The sequence below is a fragment of the Adiantum capillus-veneris genome, chromosome 8 (genome assembly GCF_014529385.1).
Source record: "Adiantum capillus-veneris isolate H3 chromosome 8, ASM1452938v2, whole genome shotgun sequence".
Lineage (NCBI taxonomy): Eukaryota > Viridiplantae > Streptophyta > Polypodiopsida > Polypodiales > Pteridaceae > Adiantum > Adiantum capillus-veneris.
In genome coordinates, this window is record NC_140938.1 from 139,598,098 (window position 1) to 139,623,718 (window position 25,621).

Consider the following 25,621-nt stretch of genomic DNA (forward strand, 5'->3'; position numbering starts at 1 on the left):
ATCAGCACAACAAGATTCGATCTCATTGTTTGCGTGTGTGTGATAAACGGTTTGGCAGTCCGTCTATTTGTTCATCTACATTGCATGCACAGTCTTTGAGGAAGACAAGATTTTTTCCATTCACTTTACATGGAATAGGTATGTTTATGTTTTTGTGTTGGAAGTGGTTTCATGAATTTTTAGCCATGGAGATTCTTGAAGAAGAAAGAAGCATGACTCTCGACGAAATTGAAGCATTGAAGGAGCTAACAAAGACTTTGTGTCGCTTTCGGCGCGGCCCAAAGAAGCAAGCGTTACAGACCTTTATGAAGTTCAAGTATCGCACGACCCACACCTCAGAGTGTGCCGGCGAAGAGTCCTTTCGAGGATTCCGGATGCTATTGGTGATCTCCTTGATGCCATATAGTTCGGTATCAGTACCTCTCTTTGAAAAGGAGGGAATGTCACGTGACACATTCAACCCTTTGTGTCCGTGGACAAGCTACAGCATGATCAGGGTTCAGTCACTCCAGTCAGTCTAGATTAGAAGTGATCTGGCACTTTTGTGAGTCTATTCGTAGACCGTGCATGACTAGTCACTTAGTGTAGATGCATATCCTCTCGTTGCACACAGCATGATCATAAGCATTCCCATCAGAATCCATCAGAATCAGTTATGGGAATTTTCGAGTGCATTTAGTCTATTTTACCTATTTTTGACATTTTTCACTTATTATTTTTAAGTGACTTTTGTTGGAAAGTAGGTAGGGCAAATTGAGTAAGTTTGTATATAAGCAAATCTAGACTAGCACTAAATGGCAGAAGAGGCAACAGGAGCCAAGCTCAACAGGCAACTTCTCAACAAGAACTTGGCGGTACTTCCCTCCAAGCAAGAATCTCCCCTAGCGTTTTATTCATCCACAGCCTTAGCAAGCTAGCGTTTTTGGAAAGTATCATCGCCTAGCCCTTGCATCAGCCTGGCATTTTTGCCTCAGCATCATCGCCACAAAACCCCCATCAGCTAGCGGTTTTGGATATCCCTTCCACTAGCGTTTTTGCAGACCACAGCGTTTGCAGTTTTGCAGCGTTTTCAGCCACAGCAGAGCAGCGTTTTCAGCAATGAATAACCTACAAGTTCAGCCCTAAAGAGTAGCAGATTCGGCCCGGAAAGACCATCATTTTTCAGCCCTAAACCTACAGAATTTGAGCGATAAAGACCCACAGAAACAGTCCCAAAATCAGCGTTTTTGGACTAGTTGCAGATTTCAGCCCATAGCGTTTTTGGACAACAGTAGAAAGATTGCAGATTTCAGCCCTTAGGTCGACTTCATCATCACCGTCGACATAGCCTAGACTTGCATCAGTCCCATGCATTCAGTTTGTACCAGTTTGTGCAATCATAAGTAAACCACTCTCGCCGATGAGAGTGGGGCCTTCTGAGGAGGGTTTTACAACGTCTCTGGTGTCGTATCTCTCTTCTCTCTCTATCTCTCAGTCTCATACACTTGCATGCATAGTGTCCATTCACTTTGTTTGTGATCATAGCATTCTCTCATTAAGAACGGAAGGCTCTACCTTCCATAAGAACAAAAGGAACCTCGAGCACAGTTCAGAGAACTCATCTTGAGCAAAGCGCAAACATTCATTCCGCTGCACCTTACAGTAATTGTCCGCGATTACATTGCAAAACAACTCAAGTTAGCTTAAATTTGTTTTTCCGAGGGTCATTCTGAGGGACAATCAGTTTGTTATTTTTCTGTTAAGGAGTTGGTTGATCCTTTTGGCTTTTTTGATCAAGGAGTTGGCTTCTCCTTTCGTCCAGTTCAGAACTCTTGATATGCTGGCGTAGTAAAATTAGCCATCACTCCCAGACCGCATTGATCTTCCACGGGTCGCTTGATGCACTAAAATTACATACCTACGCAATCTCATTCAGCTAGGAATATTTAGTAGTTGGCACATCACAATGCAACACAAATGCTTACATATGTATGTTACAAGACAACAAACAACGCCAGTGATCACTCCTTTGAGACAAACGGTCCGCGGTATGAAGCTACTCAACGACTACCTCGTCACTCTCCTCGTAAATAACCTAAAAAGGTCCGGGCCATGAGCTTAGAGGACTGTACAACTAAATGCTCCCCAGTCTGCGTCGCTTGGAGGTTCAAGCATACAACCAAACACTCCCCAGGCATCGGCCTGCGTCATTGTAAGGTTTTCGAACATACAACAAAACGCTCCCCAGGCATCGGCCTGCGTCATTCCGAGGTTCAAACGATACCAAAACAATATTTCTCACTTCTCCACCCGGGAGTAAAATCACCAATCATTGAAACGAGTACTTAAAACCAGAGTCAAACAATTCAAATCGGCACCAAGACAGCTTTAAAACAGATAGCATCCATTTTAAACAAATTTCAAACAATACTTTCTCAAACAATGTTCAAAAGTATCTAACTAGAAAACAACTAGAGAGGTCATTCAGGGTTTTGTTCGGACAACTGGCTTGCCCTTCTGCATCACGGTGATGGTTCGGTTCCGAACTTGGAGAGTTGCATCATTCTTGTCGTGCCAGGGCATGCCTAAGAGAACGTCGCAATTGTCCAACTTCATAATGTGGAAATCGGCTTTTTCGTGATAATCTTGTAGAATCACTGGAAGAGCACCAATAAGTGGTACCACTTTCTGAGTTTCCTCCGTGGCTAGCTCAGCTTCGATTTCTCTACTCTTTGCATCATAATCAGAGTGCATCTGCGTCAAGAATTCTGGATGGATGAAGTTCTCTATAGCTCAGGGGTCAAAGAAAATAAGGCCTTTCAAGCCGTTGACTTTTCCATAAGCTTTGCATAATTCATCAAAACTCTCGAGGTGTATACCATGAATATCAGGTACTAGTCCAATAGCAGGTCTAGCCCTCTTGGAGGTGGCCCCGGGATCTATCTCATGTGGGAGCAGAAGGTTGCACTGAGGACGTCGAGGCTCGCTTAGGACATGTATTGAACGTATGCGCTGTTTGGAAACACTCGAAGCATCGGCCTTCTTGTAACAAGGCGTCTCGTTGATGGTGTGTCAGACAAGGCCGTTGAGGTTGGGTTTCACAGGATTCCTGAGAATTTGTTCATTGTTGTCGGGAGTTCTGGTTAGTGGCCGAAGGTTCTTCTGTGGTAAACTCTAACTTTCCCTTCATGAGCTTGTAGGCGATCGCGGCATGGTCCATAAGCTCTTAGCATGGTAGAGACTTGCTTGGAGAGACAATATTCCTGCAATGGTGATGGTCGTCCAATGGTGTAGCGCTTGCACTGGTCCTCCAAGGAAATGAACTTAAAGAAGGACACCGGAAGGTACACGTCGAGAAACCTTTAGTTATAGTCGTCCATGGTTTCAGTGGCAAGCATTTTCAAGTTGCCCCTCTGTGCCAAAATCCGGACTTCAAGCATCGAAGTCATGTAACTACGTGCAAAAATTGTCTTCAAAGCTTGCTAGGTCCTTGGAGCATGCGGTCGTGTCGCGATTGAACTCCACCATTGCATAGCATTATCTCTAAGAAATCCTGCTGTTCGAGAAATCTTGGATTCTTCTGTATAGTTCCCCAAAGCATAGATGTTGTGGAATTGTTGTAGGAACTACAATGCTTTCTTGCGATCTTTCACCCCGGAAAAAGTGAAAAATTTGACTGTCGTGCCGCCATCTTTGAAATCTTTGGGTTGGTTAGGCGCATATTTCGTGTATGGATAATAAGGGTATCCATATGGGCTCCAACCATTGTAGCATGGTGGCGGTGGTGGTGGTGGAGGTAGGGGCAACGGCGTTGGCAAAGGCGGTTGCACTGGATTAGGGCCAGATGGCTGCACCATATTCCGGAAGACTCCCCCGATCAGAACAGACGGCTGAGAAGGTTGCCGGTTGGAAGCTCTCGTACTTTTTGGTGCTAGAGGAGGAGATACCACTAGGGGCATCAGAGGGGGTAACATGTAGTTCAAAAATTGTTGAAAACTTTGCCGTATCGGAAGATTTTGTTGAGGATACCGCGAAAGAATGTCGTGAAGCTCGTCGAGCAGAAACTGCAAATATTCTACTGAATCCATGAATTCCAATTTCCATGTCTTGGGTTCTTTATGGCTTATGCCCTGTAAGACAGAGCGATGAAGACGGGAGCGTCCCCGATGCGCGATGAGGTAAGGGTGGGTGACTAGTAGTCAAATAACAATTTCCAGTAGTCTCTGGTTTGCTCTTTCTGCTTCTTTTGTAGGACCGGTATGCTTTTAGAAAAGCACACGCCTGATGCTTTGATACCACTGTCACAAGATGGGGACCACGTGCCGATAGAAAAGAACAGACTGAACAGACTTTTAGCACTCAATAACAATTGAACTGAGAGAGAGACGACATGCGACACTGAGTAGCGGAATTCCACCCCAGAGAGTATTGGCCCCATACCTTGGCGTCCCTTTCGGTATCTTGATATTGCATCAACACAGTACAAGCCGGTACTCCAAACTCTGCACCTTCTCCGGGAAGCATGCTAGAGAATGAGCCCATGGCCTCATATTCAAAGGCCCTAGGCTCCAAAAACAATTTACATGAAAAGCGTTCAAACTCAAAAGCTTCTGGTCCAAAAGCAATGCCAAAAAGCTGCCAGTGTAAATCATGGAACTCCGTACAACTGCCACGTGAGTAGTCAGCGCAAAACGCGGAAATCCGTACAGTCTGCCACGTCATCATGTCAATGCAATTTTTCAGGTTTTTTTTTTCGTATAATTGCCACGTCATCAGCTGCTACTCAAGTCTTTTAGTGTGTGTGTGGGTCCTGCTTTATTTTAATCCTTTATGCCATTTGGGCCCCATTGGACGGGGACCCATAAGCTGGTAGGACTTCTTCTTCTGTTGCTTGTTCTTCTTAGGGTTAGGCCCCTCGGTTGTGATCTGAAGGTTGGCTCTGCTCTTTACAGACTTGACACGTCAGCAGTTTGTGACAACTTCCCTTCAAAAAGCTTCCAAAAGGACGGTTACAAAAAGAGTATGTTGCCATTATCTCTATTGCCATTCTAATGGTTCTCTTCAGCCTCCCAACGCTTTTAACTCTGAGAAGGCGGCGTTCTCCTTTTTCCCTTGTGTCCTTGCCTGGTTTTTCTTTATTGGTGGCATCGGCATCTTCATCTTCAAGCGTGATGTGGGCACTTTTCGCGCTTTCAATCCCTATTGGATACTCAAGTATTATCAAAGAATTGGGAAGCACGAATGGATCTCATTGGGTGGCATTGTTGATATCACAGGAGGCTACTGTCGTTCTGTGCTTATGCTCGGTAACTTTTACTACTATTGGCCACATGGCTGCATGCCAAATATGTTACCCATCCCCAACCCCCTAGCCCCTACCCACCCTCCTTCCCCTCTCACTCGCCCCTATCTAACCCTCTCGTGCCCCTACCCCCTCCCCTCTCCTCTCGCCCCTCACCACCCCATCCCCTTTCAACTCGCCCCTATGTAGCTCTCCCCTCGCCCCTCACCATCCAATCCCCTCCCCTCTCGCCCCTTCTAACCCTCCCTCGCCCCTATCCCCTCTCCACTCGCACCTACCCACCCCCTCCCACCCTCACTCGGCCCTACCCACCCCCTCACACCCTCACTCGCCCCTACCCACCCCCCTCGTCCCTCACCATCCCATCCCCTCCCTCTCGCCCCTATCTAACCCTCCCTCGCCCCTACCCCCTCTCCACTCGCCCCTACCCACCCCCTCCGACACTCACTCACCCCTAACCTCTCTCACTCGCCCCTACCCACCCCCACTCGCCCCTACCCTCACTCTACACCCTCACTCGCCCCTACCCACCCCTTAGACCCTACCTCATAATAACAGGGAATGGCAGTTTTTAGGTCTCCGTTCCGCGTTCCCATTCTAAGTTCCCGTTCCGAATCCCCGTTCCGTGTTTCAAACGTGAGTACTCGTAACAGGGAATGGCATTTTGTGGCAGTTGTCGTTCCGCGTTCCCCGTTCCTGGTAACTACCCTCCCTCGCCCCTACCCACCCCACCCTCTCTCCTCGCTCCTTTCCAATTCCTAGCCCCTAGCCCCTAGCCCCTACCCACCCCCTCCCCTCCTTCCTAGTCCTCACCACCTTATCCCTACCCTCCGCTCCACTCTCCAGTGTTAACAAGATACAAGGCGTTGATAAATTCACTGCGGAATTCCAGTCAAAATTTTGAGCTTGCCTTGAAGAATACCGGGAAAATTTCACGAATTCAAATCTTGATCTAAACCCCGGAGTATTCTGGTAGCCAACTCTTCGCCTTTTGGCCCATTTACAGTCGCCTTGTGACTTTCAAGTGTCACCTGACACATCCAACCCTATGTGTCCGTCGACAAGCTACAGCATGAACAAGGTTTAGTTCAATCAAGTCAGTCTAGAATAGGAAGTGATCTGGCACTTTTGTGAGTTTGTTCGCAGACCGTGCATGTCTAGACACTTAGAATAGAAGCATATCCTTTGGTTGCACACAGCATGACCAACCAGCGTTTTGCAGATGCTCCGCGACAAGACCAGCAGTTAGACCAGCCTTTTCAGTTTTCAGCATAGACACTCAGCAGTAGAACCCCCAAACCTCGCAGATCTCACCTTCCTGTAGCAGATCCTCGCCGCACGGTCAGATCCAGCGTAGTTTGCAGATTCAGCCCGGAAAACGCAGATTTCAGCATCTGCGTTTTTAGCGCGTCGTCGTCGCGTCGTCACCATCGACATCGTCACTGACATAGAGTCAGAATTCAGCAGATAAAGAATTGCAGATTCCAGCCTTTAGCATTTCAGATTTCAGCCCGTCTCTTCGTCGTCCTCATTGCCGTCGACATCGTTAGCAAGTCCAAGCATTGTAGAGGTTTGTGCAGTCAATAGTAGACCACTCTCGCCATAGAGAGTGGGGCCTTCGGAGGAGGGTTTTTACAACATTCTGGTGTCGTATTCTTCTCTCTCTATCTCTCAGTCTCAGCACCTTCATTCACAGTGTTTACCACTTTGTTTGTGATCATTTGCACTCTCTCACTTAAGGAACGGAAGGCTCTCCCTTCCATAAGTAAAAGGAACCTTGAGCACAGTTCGGAGCACTCATCTTGAGCAAAGCTCAACTTTCACTTCCACTGCACCTTACATTGGTATCAGAGCTTTGGCAGTGTTCTGTATCAGTCAAGGAAAGAACCACAAGATTTTTTTTTGCTTGTTGAGGTTGCACGTAACCCAAGACCTCTTGGATGTGTCGATTCCGAATCGTGTTTTTGAAGAGTGAAAGGAATCCCAAGAAAGAAGGGCTTGTCTAGCCTCCCCTTGTGCCTCTTTTCACTCATTGAGAGCGGACCGTGCACTTAGCGGCCAGCCAATCGACGTTAGGTGGGATAAAGCAACCTTGTGTGAGCGTAAGACCGCGAAGGGGTGCGCCCGCGGGAAATAGAAGAACTCGGGTGAAGTGAAGATCCATCTCTAACACAGATTGCAAGCGAAAGAAGAACCGCAAGAACCTCAAGAACCTCAAGACCCCCAAGAATCCAAGAACCCAAGACCCACAAGAACCCAAGTTCCTCGTGAACTTAAGAACCCACAACTTCAGTGGATGGTCATCACTCGAAGCGGAATGGATACTTTGCTTGGAGGTGATGAGTATGATAGAGGTGAAGAAGAATTTTCCCCACCAGGAGGTTTTTCCGACCCTCCCTCTTCCTCATCTACGACAAGGATTGCACTAACTCCTATGGAGGCTTTCGACAAGAGGATGATGGACAGGGAGTTAGAACACAAAGCAAGAAAAGCAGAAAGAATGGCAGCCATAGATCATGAATCCGCAGAAAGAAGGGCAGCCATAGATTGTGAATACGAAGCAAGAATGGAAGCCATAGAGCGTAAGCACGAGCAAGCACGCCTGGAAAGACAAGCCAAATTTGATCGTGAGAACAAAGCAAGACAAACAGAATTTGATTGCGAGAACAATGTAAGAAAAGAAAATAGCGACCAACACATGAAAGAGTTCTTGCTACTCTTTTCTATTGTGCAGGCGCAGTTTGAACAGAATTAGGAGAAGGAGACTCTCTCCGTCTCTTCTTCTCCAAAGCATGACACACATGATTTGAATGATGATGACAAGCATGATGATTTGCATGATCAAGATGTGATTACTCACAAGCATGATGATTTGCAGAAAAAAGATGTGATTACTCACAAGCATGATGATTTGCATGAAGATGATGTGATTGTTCACAAAGATGATGTGTTAGTTGATACTTCTTCTAGCGAAGCTAATCTCGTTGCAGATTCGATCAATCATGAAGAACCGATCTTGGCTCTTGAGTCAAGGTCCAAAGAACGGCCACAGGAAGTTTCGATCCCTCAGGAAGAACCGATCTTGGCTCTCGAGCCTAGGTCCAAAGAACCCCCCCCCCCCCAAAGGAAGTATTATGTGTTCGCATCATTAGTTAGCACGCATTGTTCGAGTGTTTCATTCGTGATCGTTTCCTGTATTTTAGTCAGCATCTTTATGTGATCCCTTTCCAAGGCATGCCATATTGTACATTGAGCACGATTCACTCATGAATGAGCACGAATGTATGCGGATTTCTCATGAAAAGCTGAAAAGTATGCATTCAAGGAAGTCACATTCCATGTTTCTTCCTTGGCATGACACAATCATAGACAGAGAACAAGAATGATTGAGCATCAAGCGTTGGCATTTCCATTATGGTTTGCCTCAATTGATTGATTTAAATCAGAAAGGAAAGATTCGATCTCATTGTTTGCATGTGTTGGATGAACGGGTTGGCACTCCGTCTATTTGTTCATCTACATTGCATGCACAGTTTTTAGAGAAGACGAGATTTTTGCCAATCACTTTACATGGAATGGGTATATTAATGTTTTTGCGTTGGAAATGGTTTCAGGAATTTTCAGCCATGGAGATTCTTGAAGAAGGAAGAAGCATGACTACAGACGAAGTTGAAGCATTGAAGGAGCTATAGAAGCCTTTGTGTTGCTTTCGGCGTGGCCAAAAGAAGCAAGCGTTGCAGACCTTTATGAAGTTCAAGTATCACACGACCCACACATCAAAGCGGGCGGCGAAGAGTCCTTTCGAGGATTTCGGATGCTATTGGCGATCTCCCTCAACGCCATACAGTTCGGTACCAGTATTTCATTTTGAAAAGGAGGGGATGTCACGTGACACATCCAACCCTATGTGTCCGTGGACAAGCTACAGCATGACCAGGGTTCAGTTTAGTCCAGTCAATCTAGAATAGGAAGTGATATGGCACTTTTGTGAGTTTGTTCGCAGACCGTGCATGTCTAGACACTTAGAATAGATGCATATCCTTTGGTTGCACACAGCATGACCAACCAGCGTTTTGCAGATGCTCCGCGACAAGACCAACAATTAGACCAGCCTTTTCAGTTTTCAGCATAGACACTCAGCAGTAGAACCCCCAAACCTCGCAGATCTCACCTTCCTGTAGCAGATCCTCGCCGCACGGTCAGATCCAGCGTAGTTTGCAGATTCAGCCCGGAAAACACAGATTTCAGCATCTGCGTTTTTAGCGCGTCGTCGTCGCGTCGTCACCATCGACATTGTCACTGACATAGAGTCAGAATTCAGCAGATAAAGAATTGCAGATTTCAGCCTTTAGCATCTTCAAATTTCAGCCCGTCTCGTCGTGGTCCTCATCGCCGTCGACATCGTCGGCAAGTCCAAGCATTGTAGAGATTTGTGCAATCAATAGTAGACCGCTCTCGCCATAGAGAGTGGGGCCTTCGGAGGAGGGTTTTTACAACATTCTGGTGTCGTATTCTTCTCTCTCTATCTCTCAATCTCAGCACCTTCATTCACAGTGTTTACCACTTTGTTTGTGATCATTTGCACTCTCTCACTTAAGGAACGGAAGGCTCTCCCTTCCATAAGTAAAAGGAACCTTGAGCATAGTTCGGAGCACTTATCTTGAGCAAAGTTCAACATTCACTTCCGCTGCACCTTACATCAAGCTTTTGTTCAGGATGGGGCATTCTTCAGTTTCTGCTTGTGGTAGATTATCTCTTGTGGCAGGGTGTCTGTACTTCTTCATCATCTCCTATAGTTGCCTAGATCCCTTTCCCTCAGAACTTACTATCTTCTCTACATGCAGGTTCTTTAGTCTGGTTGGTCTACATTTTCCTCTGCCAGTTTCAATGCCCTCTGTAGTTTCAGTATACTTTGCTAGTTTTTCAGTGTTTGTCTCAGTTCTTGTACCCGAGTTAAAATCTAAGAATGGATAGCAGGATTATCACAAGAGCTTGTCTTTAGGGTAGTTGGCCGCTCTCCTCTCACCATTGGGGATAGATTGGTTTTTCTATATCCATGGTACGAAGATTTTACGTTAAGACTGCACCTTCTCTACTTGTCCGTCTGCTGCCATAAACACTGCAGCCCTCTGTCCTGCTCTGCAACTATGGAAGCTCATGACCTTGGTCTTCCCAAGGTTCATTGTCAGCACTCTAGATACAGAACTCGTCAAGAGCCTCTAGGTGAGGCTGCAAGCCCTTTTGTGACTCAAAGCTCAAAACAATGTCGTTAGCATAAAGCATGATATGTACTGGAGTACATGCAAGGTGTGGATCCTCTCCACCAGCTCGTAAGATGTAGTAAGACATCTCATCAATCTAGAGGCCAAAGAGAGTCGGGGAGAGTGGGCATCCTTGCTTCTCGCCAATATTGCTAGCAATAGAGTCCTATAAACCTTCGGGGCGTCGTACTCTCTGTGTCATTGCTCGTATAGGGCATATATGGCCCAAATCATCTCTGAGGGTACTTCCAGACTCCGAAGCCGTTTGATACCTAACTCCTGTCACAAACTGTTGACGTGTCAAAGCCCTGAAGAATGGAGTCAACTTGCAGATGCCGGTCGAGGGGCCTAAACCATAAGAAGAACAAGTAACAGAAGCAGAAGTCCTACCAACTTATGGGGACCCCGTCCGATGGGGCCCCAAGTGACATAGAGGATTAAAATAAAGCAGGACCCACACACACACAAAGAAAGACTTGCGCCAAAAATTGATGACGTGGCAACTGTACGGGCAAATTTTGGATTTTGCGCTAACAATGCTGACGTGGCAGATTTTCGCAAAATGCGCTGATAGTGTTGACGTGGAAGGTGTACAAAATTCTATGATTTACGTTGGCAGCTTTTTGGCATTGCTTTTGGACCAGAGTCTTTTGAGTTTGAAGGCTTTTCATGTAAAACTGCTTTTGGGGCCTAGGGCCTTTAAATATGAGGCCATGGGCTCATTCTTTGGCATGCTTCCTGGAGAAGGTGCAGAGTTTGGAGTACCGGCTTGTACTGTGTTGATGCAATATAAAGAAATACTAAAAGGGGCGCCAAGGTTTGGGCCAATACTCTCTGGGGTGGAATTTAGCCACTTTTGTGTCGCGTGTCGTCTCTATCTCTCTTAGTTCAGTTGTTATTGAAGTGCTAAAAATTTGTTCTTTTCTATTGGCATGTGGTGCCCGTCTTGTGACAGTGGTATCAGAGCATTAGGCGTGTGCTTTTCTGAAAGCATACCGGTCCTACCAAAGAGGAGATGGAGCAAGATCTCACTTCCAAATTTCATTGGAAATTTTAGCTTCGTGCTCCGATCCCGGCCTTATTAGCCACTCCCACCCTTACTCCATCGCGCATCGAGCCCACTCCCGTCTTCACCGCTCATGTCTTACAGGGCATAAGCCAAAAAGATCACTTGCAAGAGAAGGATCCAAGATTTGTTTGGAGTCATTGGTTTTCTCAAAAGCAATGCCATGCAAATGTTGATGTCTATAGCTACCAAGCCGCACACTTCCAAGGACTTGGCAAGCTTTCAAGAAAATTTTTGCCCGAAGTTATATGGTTTCTGACATCTTCCTTCGGAGTGCAACATCTGGCAGAGTGGGGAATCCTGAAATCGCGGACGATTACTCTCTTTCAAGAAGGGGAGATGTCACAAAATGCTGACGTGTCAAAGCCCTAAAGAATGGAGCCAACTTGCAGATGCTGGCCGAGGAGCCTAAACCCTAAGAAGAACAAGTAACAGAACAAGAAGTTCTACCAACTTATGGGGACCCCGTCCGATGGGGTCCCTATTGACATAAAGGATTAAAATAAAGCAGGACCCACACACACACAAAGAAAGACTTGCGCCAAAAATTGACGACGTGGCAGCTGTACGGGCAGTTTCCGGATTTTGCGCTGACAATGCTGACGTGGCAGATTTCCGCAAAACGCACTGACAATGTTGACGTGGCAGTTGTACGGAGTTCTGTGATTTACGCTTGCAGCTTTTTGGCATTGCTTTTGGACCAGAAGCTTTTGAGTTTGAAGGCTTTTCATGTAAAACTGCTTTTGGGGCCTAGGGCCTTTAAATATGAGGCCATGGGCTCATTCTCTGGCATGCTTCCTAGAGAAGGTGCAGAGTTTGGAGCACCGGCTTGTACTGTGTTGATGCAATATAAAGAAATACCGAAAGGGGTGCCAAGGTTTGGGGCCAATACTCTCTGGGGTGGAATTCCGCCATTCCGTGTTGTCTCTCTCTCTCTCTCTCTCTCTCTCTCTCTCTCTCTCTCTCTCTCTCTCAGCTCAGTTGTTGTTGAATTGCTAAAAGTATGTGCTTTTCTATTGGCACGTGGTGCCCGTCTTGTGACCCCCCCCCCCCCCCCCCCCCCCCCGGCTCTCTGAGTGTGTGTGTGTGTGTGTGTCTATTTATTTTATCAACGTCTTGGAAGGACGAACTCGGTGTATGAAACAAATCAATGTACTTATGTGATATATCAAAAAAAGGAACAACTGATCTAAAACTAAAGACTATAGCTAAAGCTACCAATAAACTGGTGCTAGGACTCAGTTTGGGGTGTGCAATAAGTGGTGACCATGATGGATGTAGGGAGGGTGGAGCTCTACCGCTAGGGGCTCAAAATGCAAGACTATATGAAAAGGGTATACAAGCATGATATGCACTATAGCTAGCTCCATCCTGTAATATACTTGAGGTGTAGCATGGTATACATCAAAGAGGGTGTCAGCGGCTCCTTGAAGAATATGCCTGGGTCTGATCCAAGCCAGCGCTCTACTGTCTCTCGATGGAACTTATGTCTGATCTCTGTCATTTCTCGCGAGAGACGCAGTGCTCGGAAACCAGGTGCTCTTGGTCTTGTGCTGGCTTTGAGTGTCTCTGCTCTGTGCAGGGTGATTCTGTGCTTTGTGGGGGCCAGAGGTGGAGCGGATCTCTGAAAGAATGCAGTGATCTATGTCTATATATTGTTGCGCATTTTATTGAAGATGAACAATTTTTTGTAATGCCATTTTGTTGGCTGATTGTTGTTGAATAGGCTCTGGATTTATCCTTCTTTGTCAAGATGATTTTGTGTGTACAAGGATGCTTGGGAATGTTTGAGTGATATAATCTTCCTTTGGCAATGCATTTTCTCTTTGTAACATTTTCTTTTTGTTGTTCTGGAATTTATGAAGTTGAATCTACTTGATTTCACTGCTGTAGAAATATGTGTTAGTTCCTATACCATTTTCTACACAATTTTCTACAATTGTGTAATTTCCTTCTGATTGCTTTGCAGCAAGTTAATCGCCTTGAAATATCTCCTGATAAGCAGTGGCTTGCTGCAGCAGGCAATCCACACATACGGCTCTTTGAAGTCAATACAGATAACAGCCAACATGTGGGTTTGTACATTAAGAATTAAAAGAACTTTGTTTTATCTAAACTTCAAGAAACTCATTCAGACCTTTTTAGCTTGAGCAGGTTATTGGTTATGACGCACATTCCAACAATGTGACTGCTGTTGGTTTTCAATGTGATGGAAAATGGATGTATTCTGGATCCGAGGATGGTACTGTGAAGATTTGGGATCTTCGGTAAAGTGCTAGATTCTAGTGCACCTTTCTTTATTTGCCCTGTCTTTTGGTAAGTCCTACGCATAAAGAGAAGTGGCAGGCATTGTTGGGTATGCAAGCCCGGTAATGGTGTCTAGCCTGCTGTGGGAAACTCCCTTATAGCATGCAGGTGTAAGAGTCAGTTGCAAGTCAAGTTCGCATGGCCTTTTTTGGCTTCGTATACATTGTAAGGGTTTAGAAAGTATTATCAATCAAAAGAGAAGCGTGGTGTTTTTTCTTGCTCTACCAAATCTCTCTCTCTCTCTCTCTCTCTCTCTCTCTCTCTCTCTTCTCTCGTCTGCTGCACCACAGCATCTCGCCATGCCTCCATAGCCCTGCAACCCCATCACATGGTATTAGAGCCCTACCCGACCTCGGCTCTCGACTCATCAAGGCGGGAGCCGCCGCCTATGCAGAGAGAAGGGAGGAAATCGAGCTGCATAATTTTGCCCATAATCAGCATCAGCGGTTTCGCCCTGGCCTAGGCAACGTTTTTCGACACTTAAACTGCTATTGAATTGGCTTGTACAGCCCGCCTTGAGCACGGCTGTAGCTTCGACCTGTCGCCTGCGCCATTGTTGGTGTTACAGAGCCTTTTTTAAAGATTGATTTTCACACTAAAATCAAGTGTCCACCCGTTTTTTGGTCCAAACTCCCTAAGCCAGTGGGCATTCCCACCCTTGGGTACACTCCGACTCCACACTCGGTGATCGGACAGGAAATTGGTAATTTCTTGAAGGTTTAAACTGAGAATTTTCCGACTAGCGGCAGTAACATCAACCCGTTGACAAACTTGGTTCCGACCTTCAGAATATTACCGCCTTTCAAAACACTACAAGCTTCTAAAGCCTTCAACATGGCGTCGAAAGTCGACAAATATAATGGATCCGGTTTCTACACTTGGCAGATCAAGGTAAAAGGCTATTTGATGCGGAAAAACCTATGGAACGTGGTCAAGCCTCTCGCACCCGACGAAGCAAGCACTACAGCTGCAGTAACTCGAGCCCTCTCTGTCGAGCAACAAAGGAAAGAGGAACAAGCTTTTGGTATCATTCTAACCATAGTTACCAGGAACGGGAAACCGGAATGGGAACGGGGAACGGGAACGCGGAACAAAATGCCATTCCCTGTTACGGGTACTCACGTTTGAAACACGGAACGGGGATTTGGAACGGGAACTTGGAATGGGAACGGGGAACGGAGACCTGAAAATGGCCATTCCCTGTTACTATGATTCTAACTTCCTTAGAAGACGACTTTATTCATTATTTGGATGATGTTGATTCTTCAAGTGCTGCCTGGATAGAGTTAGAGAAGCTTTTCGGTGCCAAAGCTAAGTATTCCAAAATGAGTTTAAAAATGGAATTATATTCTATTTGCATACGTGAAGATGAAAACATTGTAGCGTTAGCTAATAGATTGAAGAGCATCAAAACACAACTAGTTTATGTTGAAGCCCTTGTGCCAGATGAAGATCTGATAGCCGTTTTTTTGAATAGTCCACCGACAGAATTTCGTCAAATTGTCACTATTTTAAAGGAGAAGGATCCTCTACCTTCTTTGGATGGTATTGTTAACTCATTGCAAGAAGAAGAGAAACGAGTACCATGAATCAGCTCTTTCGTACCAACTGCATATGTAGCCCGTGGTTGCACTTCAACTGCCAATTCCACCAGGTCTACTGCCAGCACTAGACCTTGTGCTATATGTGGACGCAGCAATCATCAAACCAAGGATTGTTTCAGCAAAAATCCTTGCACCCATTGTGGAAAGACTAATCATCTGTCAGACAAATGCTTTAAGAAGAGCAAGCGACAGGTCAATATGGTTGAAGGTGATGAAGATGATGTAGCACCAATGCTTTTTGTAGACAGTATATACTGTAGTTTGTTTTTTAGTCTGTCTTTATGTTTTCCTTTATGTCAGTTATTTCTCAATAATTGTATGGGTTATAGACACTGCCATTAAAATATAATGGTAAGACCACCCTTTTGTTGTTTGGCTGAGTTCTGGTATGTCTCACACTGATAGTTGTTTGAGGGAAGTACACACACACACACACATCTATGCTATAGTCAAGGGGGGAGACTCCTGCTCATGGTTTCAGGTGAATGAACTCTGCCATGGTCTGTGTCAAGTCCATTGTCAGTGGTTTGGGCTTCAGGGGGGGTTTGTTGGGTATGCAAGCCCGGTAATGGTGTCTAGCTTGCTGTGGGAAACTCCCTTATAGCATGCAGGTGTAAGAGTCATTTGCAAGTCAAGTTTGCATGGCCTTTTTTGGCTTCATATACATTGTAAGGGTTTAGAAAGTATTATCAATCAAAAGAGAACCGTGGTGTTTTTTCCTCCTCTACCGAATCTCTCTCTCTCTCTTCTCGTCTGCTGCACCACAGCATCTCGCCATGCCTCCATAGCCTTGCAACCCCATCAGGCATTACCTACCTTTAGAAGACTATAAGAAAATCTTTCATTTTTTTGAATGTGTAATCATAGAAAATACTAAACAAGTAAAGTACAAGAGTCACATGACTGGAGAATCCGTCTCTCTGCACATTTGGCATTTTCCATGTTCTACATTTTACATTTTGCATACTCTGCACATTCCAATGATGAAGATTATGTAACAAGTATAGAGACTGGAGCTAGTGTCGCTGCTACACAAGAAAATGCTCGTGAGTGCCAGACACCCACCAAAAGCTCCAGAGCCAGATGGCTAAAATGGAAGATTCTTTGTGCTCTCTCAAACCACCTTTATCACAGGGCACCGACTTAATGAAGCATGAAGTGCTCTATGGCAAGGTGAATGGGGTTTCCAACAATGAGCAGCATCTCTCTACACAAAAAGAGAAACAAATTATAGGACACCTCTCCAAAGAGGGGTTGAAGGTCATACACGACATGTTGGTATTCCAAAAGGATGCCTACCTAGAAGAGAGAGAAATTACCAGAGGAGGTTATTCACAAGAGGAGGAGCCAGATGAGAGAGAGAGCGAGAGAGTGAGATGATAAAATAAAATGAAATGATAAATAACGTCTTCAAAGGGCCAAAATGAACTATGAGTCCAAATTGTTACAAACTGGTGAATCTGATATCATGTTTGGGTACAAAAAAGAGGTACTAAGAATAAGTGCTACTATCTAGTTGTGAGGGGTATGTGTGATCATTGATACCATGGGCTCCCAATACAAGAGGGTGATACAATGGATGATGAATCCATCCTCATCTGTACTTTGGGTGTCGAGCCAGGATGGCTCGAATCCTCTGTTTTTGTCTTCGTCAATGCTGTGAAGCTCCTCTCCACAGTCAAGGGCGTCTCGATCTTCCTAGCTCCAAATGCTCGGTCAATGAGAGTGCCTCCAATGCTCACACACACACACACACACACACACACACACACACACACACACACACACACAGAGAGAGAGAGAGAGAGAGAGAGAGAGAGAGAGAGAGAGAGAGAGAGAGAGAGAGAGAGAGAGAGAGAGAGAGAGAGAAATGAAATGAAGTGTTATATTAACGTCTTCAAAAGGCGAAAATGACCTATGAGACCAATCTGTTACAGAATAGTGAATCTGATACCATGTTTGGGTACAAAAAGAACTAGAACAAAGATACTACTACTAGAGAGAAAGAAAAGAAAGAGAGAAATATATATTAACGTCCTGTCGAGGCCAAAGTTGGCCTCTAGGACAGATCAAAATACATCCTTGGTTACAATCCATTTCGGGTATCATTTAGCGAAAAAGTGCATGTGAAAAAAGCTAACTTCAAAGCTCTCATGACTCTTGAGAGTTACATGTTACAATGGTAGAATCACCATGTGCTTAATGTGACTAGAGGTGTATAAGTATCAAGTTCATGTCCTTGAGAGGGAAGGTGGACCTTTGAAATCTCTGATGATAGCTTTTCCTCCTCTATAGACCGCCCACTTCGCTTGCTTTCTTGCTTCTCTCACCTTTGCCAGTTCCTCTGTTCTATTCTTTAACTGTAGTGGTGTCAGCTCATTAGAGATCTACACAGATGTACCTTGCAGTGATTTGGTCTACTCCATTACCTTGATCTTATCATCCATGTCGTAGTAGCGAACTCTGGCGTGTTTCCCTTTAATTTGAATGTCAGTTGGCTTGCCAAGGTCCACAAAAGGTACCACTTTGGCGAGTCGTTCCTTGATAATGTCTACATCCAAGGCGTATCCCTCTAGCTGTTCGTCTGAGTTGGGGCCTACTGGCCAACCTTTTGGCAAACCCCCAATTCGAACATAATTTTCCAGGCTTTTGACCCTTTCATTCTCTTTCAAAACTGATAATACTTCAGTGACAAAATTCTTAGATTTTACCTTGCGTGTCCTTTCTTGTTGTGTTTCCTCAGATTTCTGGGTTGCTTCTTGGGCCACTTCTTGAATCTCTTGCTTGTTCTAGATGTCTTGCAGGCCAACAATCCTTGTTTCTTGACTGGCAATCTTTGTTTCTTTGTGTGTTAGTTCTGTTTTGAGGGTTGAGACCTCCTGCTGCAATTTCTTCAGTTCTCCCATGAGTTCTGGGGTTTGATGAGGGGTGGGACGAAGGGTGGGTTTGACACCAAAGTGGCTGCAAAAGTCTTTTGGTTTGGGGCCATGTTCCTGGGGGCTGGGGGGTGCTGTATTCAGCCCTAAAGTAAAGGCCCCCCCCCCTCCCCCCTCGGTGGGTATTATGAAAATGGGTTACTGCAGGATAAGAGAGAACAATTTAGGGCAGCAGGCTGCTGCTTCTATCAGGTGGTGGGCAGGGGGGTGGCGCGATGGGCAGAGGCTGGTGACGAGCAGGGAGGCGCAACGACAGCGATGGGCAGAGGCGGACGACGGCGATGGACAGAGGCGGATGACGGGGGGAGAGAGATAGATAGATTTATTTTATTATCGTCCTCGAAGGTTAACTATGACCTATGTGACCAAAGTTACATGTGATGTAGTATGTGTATGGCTGATGAGTGACTCGATGGTCCAAAATTGTGGTGATGAGAGTCGCAATGGAGAGCCCACATTGTGGCTGGGAGAGGAAAGTGTGTAGGTCTAAGTCATGGCTGAGAATGTGAGAGAAGCAAGTTCGGATGTGACCAAAAGCTGAGCACTCTAGTAGTGTGTAGTACTCAGACTCTTGAACTTGCAGTGAGCATAATGTGCACAATCGATTTGACTCTTCTCCATTGTCCCAACGCCTTGTCTCCAATCGAAGGAAACGGGAGCTAAGCCGAATGGCTGCGATAGTGCGTATGGCCTACAAGGGGATAGGTTCAAGCATGTAAGTGTGAGTACGGTTTTCTCTTTCAGCGAAGAACATGGTTTTGTAGTTGGGGGAAATATGGGTGGTGTAATGTATGAAGCATGACCCACGAGATTCCCAAGCCATAATACATTGGCGTTGTAGAAAAGCTTCATTCACTTGGAAGTCAATTGAAGCATCATGTAGCAAGTGTAATGCATCCCATCTCCCAAACCACTTCTTTATGTCTTGCATCGATCCCGTGCTCAAGGTCGTGCTTTTATGCGTCTTTTGACCTTTTTTGCTTGCTTTTCATGCAATTGTAGGAAGTCGATGTGAGGGGTTTTGACGCATTTTTATCATGTACTCCACAACCCCTTTCCATGCCCATAACCTCAATTGCAGGAGATCCCGACTCAAGAAGATGGTGTTTGTGTCTTAACTTAGAGAAAATTTGTAAGAAAACGCTTTTGGACATTCTCAAACTCTTTCCAAGTAGACTTTGAGATGCTCCCGCCCCGCACTTCAACTCCATAAAGAAGAACCGGTGTCACCAATGCATCAAAAAGGTACTTATTGAGAACTCAATACTTGATGTTTCCGCATTACACATGTTCTCAAATGCATAATATGCTCTCTTTCCCGCTTCCAAACGACGCATAGCACATTCAGGCCACTTGTGATTGGACGGAGCCTCAAGGCCAAGGTACTTAAAGCTCTCAACAACTTCAAGTGTCTCATTGCTGTACACAATGCATGGCTTCTCCTAAGGTTGGCTTTCACAAGCATAACCTTTGTTTTGGATTCATTCACAATCAGTCCACTATGCAAGCAAAAGTTCTCAAGGACAACCATAAGCTTTTGTGCATCTTCTAAAGTGTGTGCTAAAAGCACTACATCATCCGCATACAACAAAAGCACGATTACCGCATTGCAAATAGTGACCTCTTCAATGCCTTCTTCTTGCATAAAGTCAAGTGCCATTTGTTCCAATTGATCGATGCATAGACCAAAGAGAGTTGGTGACAACGGACATCCTTGTTCAATCCCAATAGTGCTTACAATAATTTTTGAAATTTTTCTTCCCATGCGCAATTGACAAATCACCTTCTCATAGATTCAAGAAACCGCAAGCATAAACTCTTTTGGCACTTGGAGTTCTTCCATCCTTCTCCACAAATTGTTACGTGGAATCATATCAGAGGCTTTCTTAAAGTCCACAAAACAACAATATAATCGCTTGCCTTTCAACCGACTTTCCTCCATGAGAACACGAAGAGTGACAAGATGATCAATGGTGCTATAGCATCGACGAAAACCTGCTTGTCCCTTTGCACGCTTGTCATTCTCTTCAGCCCAATCACTCAATTTCATCTCCATTATGCACCCAAACAACTTGCCATAAGAGACCCAATCATTATAGTCCGGTAGTTTTTTAACATTCTTTACATCTCCTCTTTTATGCAAAGGCTTAACCCAATTAGGACTCCAATCATAAGGCATACCATGTTGAAGTGCAAGGTTGGACATATCACACATCCACTCATGGGTAAAATCTCCCGTCCATTTGATCCTCTCCGGCTTGATACCTTGAAGATCTCCCACTTTGCGAGTGGCCAACTTTTCAAGCCCACCGCATACATCCTCAATAGTAAAAAACTAGGGCATACATGGGAGTGAACCATAAAGTGACATTATTTCAACATTTGCTTGCTCATATAATTGCCTACAATGTGTATACATATCCACAAAACTCAGGTTACCAAAATTCTCAACCCGCTTGCCTCTCAAGTTTCTGCAAAATCTTCCACATGCATGTGCCTTTTCTTGGGTTTGAAAAAGTTATTGGTTTACTTCCCATCTTCTTCTTTTCTTTTGAATCAATGCCTTGTATGTATGTAAATGACTTGGATAGTTGTCTTTGTCCATAGTTGCATCGCTTTATCAAGGACTTTCGAGCATTTTGACATTCTTTATGCAACTACCTTTTGCGTGATCCATCTTTGTTGATACCATGGCGATGCTTTATAGCAAAGCATTCTTCGGTACAAGAACAAATAACTCTCTTGCAAGCTTCTCATTTAGTTTCCAATGGTGTTTCATATTAAAGCTTTGTCATCCATAACTTTTGCTCAATCATTTCAATGTACATTGGTGCTCGTTTGAAATCCATACACAGTGATAATTTCTCTTCCCGTGGGCTGAGATTATCTTGCTTAGTTGCTTCTCCACATGAAAGGTCAATACATAAGGTTCGATGGTCGGATTGCGGGGTCCATTGGCCAAACAGAAAACTCTTTATGCGATACCATGATGCTTGCGGAGAGTAGCATATAGTCAATCATACTATCCCCATTATGTTTCAAACATGTAAATCCATTGCTTCCACTCCACGAAGATACACCATTGGCAATGAGCATACCCATGCTATTACACACGTGTAAAAGTAACTTTCCATAGTGATCTGGCTCTTTCTCATCCATTGAAGTACGATCATACAAGTGAACTTCCTCTAACTCCCTAGAAATGCATGTATGGCATATCAAATTGTTGAGCATCATGTTGCAATGTTTTTGTGCGAGCATTCATATCCCCAAATACAATAACATCACCTTCACATTTGAAATAAGCAATGTCCTCTTCTAGATAAAACAATGACTGATCTCTATCCATGCAAGCATAAAAAGGGGAATCATGATGAGGAATGTAGCAATCGGCTACAAAAATGGGTGCTCTTTTTGGTGTCATAATTTTCAGCCATACATAACATTTGTACTTGTCATCTTTCACAATTGATACAAAATCTTTGAATCCTTTCTTAACCATAGATGCTATCCCTCCTTGCCCTCTTCGTTGCTTGAGATTCTTTGACCACATCAATGAATGTACACTGTTATCCTCGAAGCCGTTAATCCTTTGTGTATCATGTTCCCAAATTTCAACAAGAAGTACAACATCAACATTGCTTGTTAGTTCATCAATGCCAACGCCCGCATTCCATGGGTATCCATTACAATTCCAAAAACATATTTTCAATTGTAACTCGGTCTCATAGGTCACCCATCCCTATTTGAGAGAGAGAGAGAGAGAGAGAGAGAGAGAGAGAGAGAGAGAGAGAGAGAGAAATGAAATGTTATATTAACGTCTTCAAAAGGCCAAAATGACCTATGAGACCAATCTGTTATAAAATGGTGAATCTAATACCATGTCTGACTACAAAGGAGTAGATACTACTACTAGAATCCATATGTCACCAGCGTGTGACTACTATCTATCCTTTTTGTTGATTTCTTTCTTATTATCTATTTACTTTCACTTTTTGGTTTCACGCCAGAAATCTCGTCCGATGCAAAGGACAAGTAGCCCTACAGGTGCGCGAGCTCGAGGACTTGCTACGGATGCGGCCGGCACGCGAAATGGAGCCCGAAACAGTAAATTACAGCCTGCTGTGTATTTTTGCAGGTTTAGGGTTTTGGCTCTAAACGGTCCCTAATACCCCCAGGAGGTTCGGGGACGCGAGGGGACCGTTGTACAGGTGATCTGGCGCATTTTCGGGGCTGAAAACAGAGAATTCAGTGTGCTGCAGATTCTCGCCAGGTTTTGCAAAGTGCCCGTATGCGTCGGGAAAGTCAGTCAATGCGTGGGAATACTGACTATGAAGGGTCCTAGTACAGCTATGCTGCCGAAATCGGGCCGGAACAGTTGAAATTGAGCCAAGTGTGTGCGGGGCAGCTTGTAGGGAACCACAACGTTTATTCCCTCTGTTGAACAATAAAGAAATACCGAAAGGGGCGCCTAAGTTAGGGGCCAATCTGGTGTCGGTCTACTCATACAAGTACAATCTAGCAGCCTGTATCCCTCTCCCCTTTGTTGTGTCTTGAAAGTACAGGTAAAGTGGACGACAAATTAAATGGGTGAAAGCAAATAAGGTTTAAGTTTAAAGTCTACCGCCCTTTTTGGATTGAACAGGCCGGTTTCACTATCCTCATCTGCACTCTGGATATCGAGAGAGTATGGATCGAATTCTCTGCTGTAGTCTCTGTCGATGCTGTCTAGCCCCTCTCCTCAATCGTGGCCGTCTGGATCTCCGTAGCTCCAGTGCTCGGTCAACGAGAGTGCCGGTAGTGGCCGAATGAGTATGGGACCGAGCTCTGCAATGATAACTGCTCCTCTGGCTGTCCCATATCTAATGAAAAGAAATCTGTAATTTGTCTCTGGGACTTTCTCTCTCTGTCTCTCCCCAGTAAAGTGTCTCTATATCTGTGTAACTCAAGTAGATATACCCCAAGACATCTTTGATCCTCATAATTCATGACCCTAGAGAAAGGACCGAAACCCTCTCTGAATAAGCAATGGAAACGGCCCCGTATCTCATAGTACACTGTGCAATGACATATGTAATGTAGCTCTGTCTCTGGCTCTCATTGGCATAAGCGGCATATCCTGCTGTCTGTTGGTACCTCTCTATCTCTCCCCAGTAAAGTGTCTCTATATCTGTGTAACTCAAGTAGATATACCCCAAGACATCTTTGATCCTCATAATTCATGACCCTAGAGAAAAGACCGAAACCGTCTCTGAATAAGCAATGGAAACGGCCCCGTATCTCATAGTACACTGTGCAATGACATATGTAATGTAGCTCTGTCTCTGGCTCTCATTGGCATAAGCGGCATATCCTGTTGTCTGCTGGTACCCCTCTAAATCTACCAGTCTCAATTTCCAGCTGATGTGTGTATTTGACCAATGGCACACCGTAAACCATGAGACATATGTGTGTCCATGTAGCTGGGTCAAATCACAAACCCATCTCTTGTGAGGTGGAGAAGATGCTCTCTATAGAAAGCCATCTTCGTGCCCAGCTCCTGTGGCGGCTCTATCCATGTTCTCTTGGGATCGAGTTGAATTATGTCCTAAAGAATGCTCAATCTCCACCCGTGTAAGAGACATCGAGGGTGCCTGAAGAGAGTACTGGAAAGGGGGCAGCCTGTCCATGGTGAAACCATGCGTCTGAAACCATGATGTCATCTGTGCATACCAGCATGAAGTGTCCCCCTAAAGAGCTAACTGTCTGGAAGACTCAAGGGCCAGTCTAGCATATCTGTCTCTAGTAGTATCCCACAAGTTGTGCACAAAGGAGACTGATCTGGTAAGCGCCTCAATCTCCATAGGAGGGGTAGCTAGCTCTGCTCGAATGATAGCGTAGGGTACGGAGGCCTTGGCTTTGATCAATCGAGAGATCATTGATACCAAGGGTCTCTCCATACGTCTCCAACCATCCTGGCCTACAAAAGGTCCCCATGTCTGTACCCCATACAACATAGCTGAGGCTACCAAAGTATCAAAGAGCCATAACTTTGTCCGAGGTTCCTGGAATTGAACCTGCGAACACATCCTCTCCAAGCCTCCTAAAGCCGCAAAAGCTCTAGTCAGTCTAGTCTCTCTTGCTCTCCTCAAAGAAAACTTTGGCCTAGTGAAGACAACCCCCAGGTAAGTGTATGCATCTGTATACTCTACAATCTCTTGACCATATGTGAAAGTTGGTGTTGATCTCCTGATCCATTGTGGTGTGGTGTTAAACACCATAACCTTGGTTTTACCAAGGTTTACAGACAATCCACTATTCTCTGCAAATTTGTGTAATGCATCCAACTGTCGCTGCATACCCTCTGGTGAGTCAGAGATCAACACAATATCATCAACATATAACAACAATGGGATGCACGTCCCTGCCAGCTGGGCACCTCTATCACCCTCTCTGTTAATGTAATCAGATAGCTCATCAACATACATACCAAATAGAGTAGGAGACATTGGGCAACCCTGTTTCATCCCAATGGTGGAGTGAACTAAATCAGATATCGCCTCCGGAGTGCGTACATGTCCCATTACTGATCTGTATAGAGACATAATCCCCCAAATCAACACTATGGGCACCCCCATCTCCTGCAGTCTGCGCATTAATCGAGCTCTCGGTACCATGTCAAATGCTTTGCGGAAATCCACAAAGCTACAATAAATCCGTTTCCCATGTGACCTGCCCTCCTCAACGATGGTTGTGAGTGTCAGAATATGATCAAGAGTGGAGAAACCCTTTGTGAAACCGGCATGCCGGCCCTCTGCTCGTACACCCTCACCCGCTGCCCAATTACTTAACTGGTGCTCAAGAATGGATGCATACAACCGTGCCAAGGTGTGTCCAACCATAAGAGTGCGGTGATTCCTAGGCTCTGTAGGATCACCTGCTTTGAATATAGGCACAATAGTAGACAATCTCCAAGTCTCAGGTAACCCCTCACACATGGCATGATTGAACAACACTGCAAGAACCTCTACCAACATATCTCTAGCATGTGTAAAGTGCTGTGCTACTAGACCATCATGATCATATGCCTTGTTGGTCCTCATCCTGTGAGTGGCTCTCTTTACCATCTCAGTGTTAAAGAAGGTGCTGGTAGGTGGGCATGGCTCTGTAGGATCTTGAAGGGGGTC

The 25,621-nt window shown here is 45.1% G+C and overlaps 1 protein-coding gene across 1 annotated transcript in view; it reads left to right on the plus strand.

The window, feature by feature from the left end:
- The window catches only part of LST8-1 (Transducin/WD40 repeat-like superfamily protein), a 158,827-nt gene that overhangs the window by 32,713 nt on the left and 100,493 nt on the right, over window positions 1-25,621 (plus strand). Inside the window, exons 2-3 of the mRNA XM_086518566.1 lie at window positions 13,578-13,679; window positions 13,763-13,875. Coding sequence (XP_086374692.1) covers window positions 13,578-13,679; window positions 13,763-13,875 — 215 coding nt within the window. The remainder of the gene's footprint in view (window positions 1-13,577; window positions 13,680-13,762; window positions 13,876-25,621) is intronic.